Source organism: Echeneis naucrates, chromosome 16 (genome assembly GCF_900963305.1).
Source record: "Echeneis naucrates chromosome 16, fEcheNa1.1, whole genome shotgun sequence".
In the NCBI taxonomy this organism is placed as follows: Eukaryota; Metazoa; Chordata; class Actinopteri; order Carangiformes; family Echeneidae; genus Echeneis; species Echeneis naucrates.
In genome coordinates, this window is record NC_042526.1 from 9,682,573 (window position 1) to 9,695,585 (window position 13,013).

The 13,013-nt window shown below is 41.8% G+C and overlaps 1 protein-coding gene across 2 annotated transcripts; it reads left to right on the plus strand.

Moving 5' to 3' along the window:
* The first annotated feature begins 416 nt into the window (after positions 1-416).
* On the plus strand, positions 417-12,703 carry rassf8a (Ras association domain family member 8a). 2 transcript variants are annotated; one of them, XM_029523181.1, is made up of 7 exons: positions 417-522; positions 638-814; positions 5,557-5,758; positions 7,115-7,914; positions 8,034-8,231; positions 9,060-9,204; positions 10,657-12,703. In XM_029523181.1, the coding sequence occupies exons 3-7, from the start codon at positions 5,656-5,658 to the stop codon at positions 10,776-10,778; spliced, it is 1,368 nt and encodes a 455-aa protein (XP_029379041.1). In that variant the 5' UTR covers positions 417-522; positions 638-814; positions 5,557-5,655; the 3' UTR covers positions 10,779-12,703. The 2 variants fall into 2 exon arrangements, with proteins under 2 accessions (XP_029379041.1, XP_029379040.1); XM_029523180.1 differs by having other exon boundaries at positions 424-814.
* Positions 12,704-13,013: the final 310 nt, after the last annotated feature.

The following is a 13,013-nucleotide window of genomic DNA, read 5'->3' on the forward strand; positions in this document are numbered from 1 at the left end:
TTATTTATTTATGTATTGTTATTTCATGTTTTAGCAGTTTAGGATTAGGGTGGTTAGTTTCAGAGGAGTGGTATTCCCTCTGTAGTGCCTTTGAATGAATGCAATGCACAATTTCCTGTCTTTCTAATATGAACTTTCACTGTTTGCACTTAAACTACTCTTGTTCATCACCAAAGTTTTACAGAAAGCAAACTACAGTCCAGATTTTCTATTGATTGATTTTAATGACATATTAAAGTTTTGATAACAGGACCTGACCTGCCTTCCTCACCTGTAACCACACCTGATCATTTGGTGTCTCAGCACTGTTTGGGGTGGTGTGTGTGTGTGTGTGTGTCTTTGCACACTCCCTCTTTCAGATCCAGTCCTGGCTGTGTGAAAGTTGTCTGCAGGTAGCCTCCCCCCTCAGAGTGCATTGCAGCTTTAAACAGTCCACAATGCCTTGCGGTGTCCCAGTTCCAATGCGATGTATTTACCAGCAGGAGTAATGAACCAGAGGGGGGTCATTTCCGCAGCTTATTGGTGAGACCGCTGCGGACCGCGGCGCTCCGAGCGGCCAGACGCAAACTTTGGGACGGAGGAGCCCACCGTGAATAACCCGTTTTTTGTTTTGTTTTTTTTTCGGGGGCGTCTGTAGGTTTGTGATCCGGTCGTGTCCAGATGCCGAGCGATACTTTGCCGCAATTCGCTGGAAGTGATTTAGTGGGCAATGCCGAAGAAGGACAACATTTTGCGGATTCCTGTACCTGTGTGCTCCCCCTAAACTTCCCTCCGGATCGGGAGCGCTGAGTTGACTCCTGTTTGCAGCACAAAGGTAAAAACCTTCACACGGATCTGGTTGGAGCAGCCTCCCATAACTACATGTTAGAGGAGGCTGAGATAACGGAAACATTTCTGTAGTGGAAGAGTTGGGCCACTCTCTGAGTCCACTACAGCCCATTATCGCCATTTCTCCAGCCTCTACCGAGTCCACGACAACTACATGAGATGGAGGGAATTACACAATGATTGTGTTTTCAGTTGTGCGTCTCACTGGTATCTGGAGAAAAGAGAAGCTTTGATAGTCGAGGCTGATTCCGGCTTTATTATCTGAACAGGCCCATTTCCCCCATAAAACTCCTTGAGATTTACAATCCTCTGAAAATAACAGTCCCATCATCTACAAAGTATGTTGGTTATCATAACTGGAACAAATCAGTCACTACACACAGGTGCTGCAGAGCCAACCTGTGGAGCTGCCCCCCCCAGCCCAGCCAAGGTTTGATGTCTTACAACCCTGTGCTGTGTGATTTTTAGAAGATTTCCTTGGTGTAGAAATACATTTGTCTAATTCAGCTGTGTTTAATGGTGTAGTTGCATCATGATGACCAGTTTGCAAAGAACTACCTACAGACTGGAAAAATAAATAAGTTGTGCCCCTTTTCTTCCAGCCACTGCCATAAACCCATTTTAGTTCTATAAATTCTTAAAAGCAGGAGTGTGATTCAACACCAGATGATGTTTTACAAACCGCTGTAACATGCAAACCTTGGCCAGAGGCCTCTGCCTCGGTGCAGGAGCCTGCTGCCTGACCCACTGGCTCTGTAAAGCTGGCTAGTGAGCAGCAAATATGGCAAGGGAACAAAGGCGGCATTATTGCTGGCTGAACGTGCCGTCCAGATGTTCAAGACCCTGCCAGCACTGACCTCCCAAATAGGGGGAGGCTGCTCTGCTGCCTAATAGTTTAATATCAGCCAGACGGGTGGGGGGGGGGGGCAAAAACAGGGGATGCTTGCTTCAGGGCAGGGGCCGCTGGAAAGCTCACTGGGGCTGTGGCTGTTGTGTGTATCTTGACTGGATTTGGCTTAATCCTAAACATCCCAGTCTTCAGATTGAAGCAAGAGTACACATTTGGAGTTGGAACAAAAATCTTGAAAAGTGTTTTTTCGTGTATATTTTGGAATAACTTCGCTTCTTTGATTGGGACTAAAGCTCAAAAGCGCATGCTTTCAGAAGTTCTTATTTCTAACTTTCTTTTAGTTTCCTGTTAGTGCAGACCTCTCACCTCTTAGTTGCGTGTTAGTGGACAGTTAACGTCATTGCAAACATGAGGTCGTAATGTGGAGAGTTTTGCAGCTGAGACATACATTTGCCTGAGAGGAGGCCTCAGAGAGGATACCTGTAGAAATCTCACGCTAACATTCATCAGTAGCGTTCAACGAAGAGTTCATTTAAGTGTCATTGCATAGCTGTTGCATGCTAAAAAGCCATCAAGATCACAGAGCAGGCAGACCATAGTTTTCTTATCTCTTAGTCATGGCCCGTTGCATTCTCACAGCCCAGGAATGTATACCCAGGTCGTTATCAGTTTCCACTCTACATGATCAAGGCCTGTCTCTTGAAAGAGTCTTTGCCATGTTCTGTAATGTTTACATTTGTGGAGAATATTGTATACAGGCGAGGTTGGCATGTTTATGATGAGGAGCCTTATCTTGTTCTTCCTGGCACACATTTAACTTTTAGCTGCAGGGGTCTGATTTTTAAAATGACTGTATAGTGTTTCTACCCAAATATACTTTTAGGCTCAAGGGTTTATTCTGGGCAGTTCGTCTTGATGACAATCTGGAAGAACTGAACGGGGGGAAAAAGACTTCTCCATTTTGTTCCAAGTTACCACCAGCCTCCACAAAAAACCTGCGTCTGTCTCTGCCTGCTCACAGAGATCTATTTCACAACAGATCTGTTACCAATTACGACACAGAATAAATTGCTAGTAATTACAAGTTACTCTGCAGGGAGTGCAATTTGAATTAAAGTTTGGTTAGCAATGGGTAAGGACGTTTTAAGTACTAGTATAAGCTGCCTGTGCTCCAGTCTGTAACAGGTATCCCATTGTTTTTAATTAACAATAGCGTTGGGAAGTTTTGCATGTCTGAAACCTTTAACAAAAGTCAGTCCCTAGTTTTCCTTTTCTGTGTTTTATATATGGAAAGTTCCTTCAAACTTACAATGTCTAAACCTCTGCACTTCATAAAATGGCTTCATATTTTTCCACCTAAGTGAACAATAGTCAGCAATAAGGACAAGAAGAATTATGCAAAGGAATTTACTCTTGAAGTTAGTGTTTGTGACATTTGTTTTTGTCTATGTGATTAGTTTCCTCAGCTTCATTCTCTTGATTTTAAAATTACTCTTGGTATTGTATTAATGTAATAAATTACCATTTTGGTGTTCAAATTGCAAACTGCTCACGGTCCAGTTTGCAATGCTCGACAGCCTGTAAATCCCTGAGAGATGCATAATCTTTCTTAAACTGCTATTGTATTTATTCTTGATGTATCTCACTGTGTTGGTCGTGCTGGAGCCCTAAGAGGAGCATATGGTATGTTGTTTACACCAGAAGCCAGTTGAAGCACTTTCCCTGCCAACCTTGTGTGTTCCTGTAGGCCTGGAGAAGTGTCACAAGCAGCCGGGGAGGTGGGTGGGCAGGCGGGCTGCTCTATTCTACTCACACTCCTCACTATTTGGAGAGGAGCACATCCTGAGTGTACACTATTCAACAATTCCAAATCTGAAAGAGAAATGAAGGCAGGCGCTGAAGTAATCTAGGCTTGTGGTTTTGCTGCTGTTGGTCATCTCTCAAGTTAGCTAAAACAAATTCACAGGAACTTAAGCTCTTCTCTGCCTCATAAAATGCCTCTCTGGCATACGATGAGCTGCACAGATCAGGGAGTGGGCTTCTCCCCAGGCTTTGGCTTGGACAGACCACAGGAACAGAGCTTGCAGAGCTCAGGATGGCTCTCCAGACCCCATCACTTTGGTATCATCAGTTGTGTTTTCTACATTAATATTAATGAATATAAATGTTACCGCTTCAAACTACAGCAAGTGACTTTTATAAATGCCCAGCTCAGCCTGTTTGTGTTGTTGAACGCAAATGAATAATGATGCCATTATTGTTAAATTGTTCTCACACTTAGTCTTTTTGGAAGCTTTCTCCTTCCCCATCCGGTGTATCTGGTGTAGCCAAACCTGGGTTTTCATGGTTAATCCACTCCGCCTGCTTTGCATCAAGACCTGCTCAGTCCCTATTACTGTTCCTTCATCCTCCTAGGTGGGGGAGGGTGACAGTGTTTTGGGTCCCTCCAGCACTGTGCATATGTGTGACAATTTTCCTTTTCCATCCTTCAGCCCTTGATGCCATTTAAGGGCAGTCTGAATGAAGGACAAAAGCACTTTCCAACCAGCTGTAAATGCACCAAGAATAGATTGATGAGGACAAAAGTGACACTCACATGCAAATTAAGTGACTGTTCTTAATGGTTTCAGCTAAATATGTGCACTCAGCCATACTTGATACTTATTTTTATTTTTTTTGTTGTTTGTTTTTTGGTCACATTTTAGAGTATGGACTGTTTACATAAATCACTGGGGATTTGGGAATATGGGTATATTTTGCCTTTTTATTGAGTATTGATTTAGTAAAGAATTTATGAACAAAATTGTTGCAATAATGAAAGATGATCATTAGCTCTTTCTTCAGCTGTGTTTTTGTACAAATGTTACTTTGCTGCCCTGTTACTGTCTTAACCATATTTAGAAAAGCTGTGGGTTGTGGGTAGGAAAGGCTGGTGACTTTGTGAAGGTGGATAGAGAATAAGTGGACCGGGAAGGTGTAATTGATGGGGGACTCGTGGGGGGTTGGCAAACAAAAGGACCTTTTGACTCAGAAGCGTAGGTGCCGTGAAGGTTAGCTCCACGGAGGGTGAGACATATCTGGACTGATGCCATTCATGTGCTGCCTGTATAGTGTCCTTCAAGAAGGTTTTGAGGGATCTGTTCCTCTAAATGGGTTTTTCATACACTGCTGGTGCTTAACCTTCACATTGTAACATTTAAGTCTAGTTATATGGATAATCAGTTTAGCTTTTCATATATATGTGTGCTCTTTTTTGTCCAGCTTTAAATTGTATTTACACATTGACCAGTGGTCATTTCAAGAGGTATCTTTAATGAATTGTTGCATTTTCATTTATACTATTGACTGCTTTCATTGCCATATCGGCAGCACTATATTGTGTGTAACCCTCTTTCATGTTGTGTTTGTGACTCTCTATTTTAAATTATGTTTTCGGCTGTCTGTGTTTCGCTCTCTGTTCCCGTCTGCTCCGTTTCATTGCGTCCTTCTTCCTGCTCTGTCTTCACTGCTCTCGTGTAACTCTTTGTACAAAAGCAGGAATTGGGCTTGGGAATGTCTGCTGGCACACACTTCTTGCACCCCCAACAGATATGCACCTATTCATAGAGAAGAACAAAACAGCAGTGTTATGGCCAGCTGCTCCTGGCATGTCATTTCTCCACTGGGCAATCCTTACCTTACCTTGAGCTACTGCAAAAATACGCTGGCTGTACATTTTATTTACTGCTCATTTGAGTATTTGTGTAAGTAAGTGTTACCAAAGGCAGAACAATTTGTGTGCCGATGAAGGCGGTATCCTTTAAGATGACCGAGCATTATAACACTGGCCTTGAGCACATCCTGACTGTTTCCTGTTTTCCTTTTTGTTTCCTTTCTAGTGAAGTAGCCAGAGTGGCTTTGACTGCCCTGTGCCGCTGGAGCCTTCAATAATGTCGGGGCCAACACTCCACAACCGGCCCCCACACTTCTGACCCAACATGGAGCTCAAGGTCTGGGTGGATGGAGTTCAGAGGGTCGTCTGTGGGGTCACTGAGGCAACCACTTGCCAGGAAGTTGTGATTGCACTTGCCCAGGCCATAGGTAAGTCATTTTAGATATTAAAAGAAAAGCTCAAAGAAGCACACCCAAGATACAACCAACCATCAAACCTTGACTGAATCATTACATTATTAGATCTAATATCTAAAAGTGTGCCAGAAAATGGTCATTGTGTGTTACTGGTGTAAGCACAGCATGTTTAAATGCAACAAATGGAGAAAACAGGAAATTGCTATCCCAAGACATTTGTTGTTGGCAAACAATGTCATGCGTGGATGGATCAGATTGATTGTTTTACTCTCATCTGGTGGTGGATCACACCATGACTATTACATCCCAGGGAACTGTAAATTTCCACATGCTGAATTCTTGGTTCAACCACTTTTGTCCCCTAGTTGTTGGTGTTTAGTGATCACTCCATGTCGGTGAGAAGCTTTACTATTTACTAAGCTTTTCAATTTTCTTCTTGGAGAATTTAACAATATCCAAAATGTGTCTTGTTAACTGAAAAGACGTCCTTGTGACACAAATAAACTCAGTCTCCAGTCTATACCTGAAGCTCTTGCTAAGATTCAGGAGGTTATAGTCAGAGGCTTTATTGGTATTTTCTTGGATCTATGCAATCCTCCTCCCACCACCACCCCACATTCCCATATGGCTCCTTCAGGAACGGGGGCACTTGAGCAGACTGAACTGACATCACTTCCCACAAAGCAGAGGGTAGTAGGAGGGAAAGTCTGACTCATCCCTCGGTCTTCTGCCAAACTGAGAATGCAGCACTTCTGAGCCCCCTACTCAACCTTTTTATAATACAAGCATATACATTATGTTAAGTCATCACTGATTTGGTACTATGGCATTTTACAAATGTTTTACATGTCTATGCACTACTACAAGAGTTTTGTTTACATTTCTCTAAACACCATTAATTCAATTTCTTGAGATAAACATTGAATCAATGTTGTCGTCAACATTGTGCATCTATATAGTTTTTCTACTTGTGGTTTATAGCTCTGCCCCCCAGCATGTGTTTTTAATGTATGGTTGAGACCTAATGCTCTCATCTGACTCATATAACCACTGTAGGCTGGTTTCTTAATCACACACAGACGAGCTGCTTTGAAATTTAACTTTTCAACTCTCTGCGGAAAAACCAATGGGAAAATAATATTGATCCTTATCTGCTGAATATTTAAGAAGACAGTTGTGTGCCAACATGCTATCTTAACCGTTCCTTTAGGTGGTAGAATATCACAGAGTTGGTCGTATCATGGCCGTGGTCTCTCTACTACCTAGTCGTCAAAGTGGCCAAAAAAATGTGCTGTCAAAATAATTATTATTTGGAAACAGGATCAGTTTGAAGTTCTGAATTTTTTAAGTGTTTTTTAATGCTTGCAGGTCGTACTGGGAGATACACTCTAGTGGAAAAATGGCGGGACACCGAGCGTCACTTAGCCCCTCACGAGAGCCCGGTGGCTTCTTTGAACACATGGGGCCAGTATGCTGGCGATGTCCAGCTGATCCTGCATCGCACTGGTCCCTCCTTGACAGAACGACCTCCCTCAGAAGGACCAACTCTTAGAGGACCAGAACGTGGGCTGCATCGCCAGAGCCTCCCTCCTCTTGCGAAGCTTCGTCATCCCAATGATCGCTCCCTCCGCCGTCGAGAACCACGCCGGAAGTCTCTCACATTCACTGGTGCACCCAGAGGCCTTAGGGAGATTTTGACTGGGGGGCGGACCGGGGACGCTGAAGTTAAACGAAGGTTTCTCCTGGGAAATGGTGGTAGTCACCATCACGGAGGCCCAGCCATCGGAAGCACATCTCCTGGCCTGTGGGCCTGCCGCATGGAAGATCTGGTTAGACTTGTTGGTATACAAAGAGAGACTCTCAGTGTACTGGAGAAGAAGCTGGAGGCCTATGAGGCTGAGCTACAGGCCTGGGCTGAGGGGAGAGGGGGCCGCGGTGGAGGGTTCATTGGGGACCCAGTTGGCGGAGGAGGCCTAATAGAGGAGATTGTGAGATTAGAGAAGCATCTGAGGAAGAATGAAGTGGAGATGGAGGAGGAAGAATTTTGGGCAACTGAGCTGCAGATTGAATTGGAGAGTGAAAGACAGCTGGAAGAAAGACTACAAGAGCTACGGGGACGCCTTCATGGTTGTGAGCTGGAGATTGAAGAAAAGCTGGCAATGGTACAGGTGGGCTATCTGCATAAAAATTTTATTTTTGTTTAATGTTTTTATAGTGCTGTTTGTATATTGTGTTCAAGGCAGTTTTTGACTTTTTGCTGAGTTGTTTGTCTTCCTTGTCCCATCAGGGTGTGGAGGCAGGTCTGGAAGAGGAGCGGCTCCAGAGGGAGCGGCAGGAGACCCAATGGGTCAGTGAGGCAGAAGCTCGAGCTCAGGTCCTCAGGGTTAAAGCTGAGCTGAAGGCCCAGGAGAGACAAGCTGTCCAGCTGGAGAGCAGCTGTAGGGCTGTGGACAGGTCCCTTGGACAAAACAGCAAAAAATTGCAGGTGAGATGCATTTAAGCAGCACATTTTCACTACTCTGACTTTCTGTTTTCATTTTTTCACAAATTAGCGCTGCAGAAAAATGCAGCGATAAGAGAACAATCCTGAAACATTTCTAACTAATGTCCAACTGAATCTTCACTCACCCTGATGCTGAATCACTGCCAGTTTTAAGGACCAGTGTGTGAGATCTAAGGGAAGTTATTAACAGATTAGCTTTTTACTAGAGCACCTGTAACTACAAGTTGTTGTGCTTTCAGCGTAGAATAAGTCATTTATGTCTACACATGGGGCAGGACATCCTCCTCAGAGCCTGCCATGTTGTGCATGTTGTTGTCTGTTCTGGAGCCAGAATGGACAAAGCAAAAAACTGGCTGTAGAGGGGGCCTTTTCTTATTTTTACATGGGGCGAGAGGCTCTTTTCCATTCTTTGAAATGGATGGGTAGTCAACTGGTTGCTGCAGCCTCAGTGCCAGGTGCCAATAAATATTACACACTAGCCCTATTTAAAGAAAATTTATTTTTAATGTACATCCAAGTTTACAGGTCAATTATTAAATGGCAATTTAATGCATTGCTTTGGACAGAAGGCAACAAAAATAAAAATAAACAAGTTTATCTGACTGCTGAATAGCTTCATCCATTTAGATCCCAATAAACAATAACTGAGATCGACACAGCAAGTGTTTAATTAATATTCCTCCTCTCTGGAGTCAAATACTTAAGCATCTCAAACATCTGTGTCTACTGAAGTTGGTTTTCAGCAGCTGGTTCCCTGGTTTGCTTTACTGTTTCTTGACAAACCACTTTCTCTGTACATTGTTTTTGAAGGACATGCAGCATGAGCTGGAGCAGCTGACCAAGGAGCTGAGACAAGTTAACCTGCAGCAGTTCATCAAACAGACGGGCACCAAAGTCACAGTGCTGCCTGCAGAACCCGCTGAGGAGGAAAGTAACCACAACAGTCATAGTATAGGTAATGGAATTTAGTTCTAAATATTAAATTGGCACGTTTGTTTTTCCTTTGAGGATATTTGGCATTAGAGTGGCATGCTTCAAAAATAGACCAATAAAATATAGTGTCATGTATGTCAAAATATTTAACTGATCTGAAGGAATTGCACTGTAATCGTATGCCGGAGTGGCAACCTTCTTTGGTCAGCATTCATAGGCAACAAATGATTTAGTTTTGTTAAAGTTCATGTTCCATCAAGAAGCTTATTACTGTTCTACCTTGTGCTGCTACAGCCTTTTGACAGGAAATGACTCAGCTCAGGGTGTGTGTGTGTGTGTGTGTGTGTGTGTGTGTGTGTGTGAGTGTGTGAGAGAGAGAGAAAATGTGGAATGGGCGGGGTTAGTGGAGAGTACAGTATTAGTTTTTTACCCACTTCAGTGGCAGCAATGGTCTCCATGCCAACAGCTGCCTGGATACAAGCAAACCTGGCATTATTCAATCACGATGTGCTCTGTCTCTCCATCACTCTTTGCATTACACTGTCCCTCTATCACACGCTCAGCAGTTTCTGTCATGGACTCGCTGGGCCAAAGCTCTTTCATGCTACATGAGACCAGCAGAGAGCTGGCACTGAACAATGGGAGAGCAGACAGGATGCCACAGAGGCTTTCTCCATTGCCAACTATAAGCTGCCTGCTAATTAAGGGTTTTACAGTAATATAGTAAAATCATGCTAATGCGTTGAGTGTTAATTAAGGCTGACTGAAGGGGTAAATAAGAATAGTTTATAAAATGCTGTTTTAAAGCCGAGAGAGGGATATCTAGACCAAGTATAAAGGTTGAAAAAAGGCCTGCAAGTACAGAAACGTAAAGTTTGAATTCAAATGTACAGACGTGATTTCATGATGACTTACATTTTAGAAAACAGAAGTTAAATCCAGTCTACTTTTAAATAAAAAATGCAGACCATTGTTGGCGATGGAGAATGGTTACAGCTGCTTTTTTTTTTTTTTTTTTTTTTGGTTCAAATCCTAATTAAATGATTAACAAAAGCTCAATCAAATTTGAAAACGTGACCTCCACATGGCTTTGTATATTATGTGCTTCTTATGTCCTTCTTATAACCTTTACTGTTCATTTTTGTAAATTCAGCAAGAGCCTTTGAGCCAGGCCAACAATTCACTGTGTGCTGATTTTCTGCACAAATCAGCAGTGCCCCCTGGTGGCAGTAGAGCAGCAGACATGTAGCATACAGCTCTTTGTATTCAGGAAATAATTACTTTCTACTACTTTATATTTAATTAAACAATGCACATTTAAAAACATTTTCATTTTACAGTCTTCATCAATGAATAGTGTTTACGCAAACCTCAAACATCACAAATGTGTGTTTTTTTTTTTTCTCAAATTTTAATATACAAATACCTAGTGAAAATCTATTCCTTTTTTATTTTTTTCATGTTTCACTCTCAGATTTAGTTCCCCTCACTGGCTCACTGAAGCGCCCTGTGTCGTCCCACCCGATGTCCAGTCACCTCCGAGTCCTCAACAGCCCTCTCAGCTCTGGCCTGAACCCAGAGGGGATCTATGTGTGAAACAGCTCTGAATGGAAAGAACGCACCTTGTCCAGAACCCATTTAGCCCCTGAACCCATGTAAATGTGGATATCTTAGTACAGGATACCTCAGTAGCACACTACTATGCACTGTTCTTTCAATTACCGGTCAGCCTTGAGTGTGAAAACGCAAATTGTGAAGGAACAATGTTGAACTTGAAATGGATGTCATTTAGCACTTGGTGGTAATGTAAGATGGTTAGACATGAAGAAAAAACACAGAAGTCCAGTCTGAAGCTGTGAGGACTTTCCAAACACCAGGCTGGTATGGACTTCATTCATATCCACTTAAAGTACTTTTATTCTCACTTTAGTAACTGCTGAATGATTTGTATTGTTTTCTCACAAATATCATTATTCAGAGCATTTGCCTTTTAAACAGTATTCTGGAGAATCTTGGTATGTGAATCTATGAACTCTTTCAAATCATATCTTATATCTACAGTGAATACATTTGACTGGTTCTTTAGAAGTAATGAAGGATCCTTTTGTGTCTGTAGTAAAACTGTTTAGAATTGATTGTTTTGCATATGAGAATATATTCCTGTATCTCTGACTCTCTGTAATTGTTAAAACTATGCACAAATGGTTAATAGTTTTGTTACTGAAGAATGTTACTGTCCCTATTTACCAAAACGATGGCTTACTGTAAACATTTTCTTACTTTTCAGCTTTACTTAGTGAATTGTTATATTTTATTACAAAGCAGTGCATTCAGCTATGGAAATGCAGTGTTCTCTTTCCCACAGTAATATCTGCATAAGGAGACAGTGTTCATTTACCTATTAAGCTTTTTTGTTGTTCTTAAATGACTAATAAGATTTATTTTTTTTGCCGAATGTTTCATGCTTGTTTTTCTGGAGGATCGTTGGCCAAAGATTAGCAGGTCTTGTTGCATGATTGTGATGTCATTATAGCCATATGAGGATGTGCATAGCACTCACCGTGCAGTAAATCAGTCAGTCCAATCTAAACAAAATGGTTGCATGTGATATTACTACAGATACTTATAGCTAGCGAGTGTGAGTTGGTGATTTTAAACAGGTGTGTATGCGTGGTTGGCTGCACAGTCAGAATAGCCAAGATATGAAACCCCTCTTAGGTTGTAGTTAAGCTGCTAATCACATCAAAGTGCCTTATATTCACTCCACAGTTGGTGTAATCAAGTAATGTACAGTAGAGCTTTAGCAGAGACATTGACGCAATGATCATAGTTTAGTTAATATGCCGTTACTTGTATTAGTGTCACATTTCTGCACAGGTAAAATGACAATAATGTGGCAACAAAGAGGAAACTATAATTACCTTAAATCTGTCAGTATTTTGTAGAAAGGGCAGTGGATAGAATATTACCCAGAGTGCTTTCACTTTGCTGTTGTGTTTTTATTTCACCATGATACTATGTGCTGTAAAATACATAAACATTTTATCTGATTTAGTTGCAGTCATGCAACACATACTGTATGCTGTATTTTGGATCAATACTGTCAACCAGAAATAAATAGTTGATGTGATACCAAAGGGAAGTCCACTTAGTCCACACATTGTCTGTACAGTGTGTCTCTGCTTTTCAGCTTAAGTAGGGACCTTTTTAAATGATAAAATGTTATCAACCATTTCAACTCATTTGTGATGAGTTGAAATGGTTGTTTATTGTGGTGGATCTTCCTTTTAAGAAACCACTTATGTGCATTTTTCCCCCCCTGGGGTGAAGCGTAGCTGTGGTGACTGTTTACAGTTGTGTATGTCCTAGAGAACTCTTAAGATGTTGACTGTACATTACCTATTTTTTATTTTTTCCTGCCTGTATGTACTGCACAGTGTTGACAGATGCACGACTGTGTCTGAATGCTGATATGACTTTGATTGCATGATTCAATAAACCATCTGACAAAGTGAGCGGCATCACAAATGTTACATGATGAATGTTAGTGGAATCTGAATGACTGCCCCCCGTACTGTATTGTACAGTATGACATCTGACTGTTGTTAATGCTTCCCATCAGTAGGTGGCGTTATTTATCTAGTAATGGCCGAGGCGTGGCCACAACATGGCTGAGTGAGAAAGAAAAAACAACTTTTCTCCACTAGAGGAACAATGAACCAATCATAAATTTTGTTATTGTATAAACTATATCTTAACATAGTTACTCAGTAACACAGTGTATGTCATATTAAGTTAAAACAATGGTTTCTGGTAAAAGAAAGAGAAAAA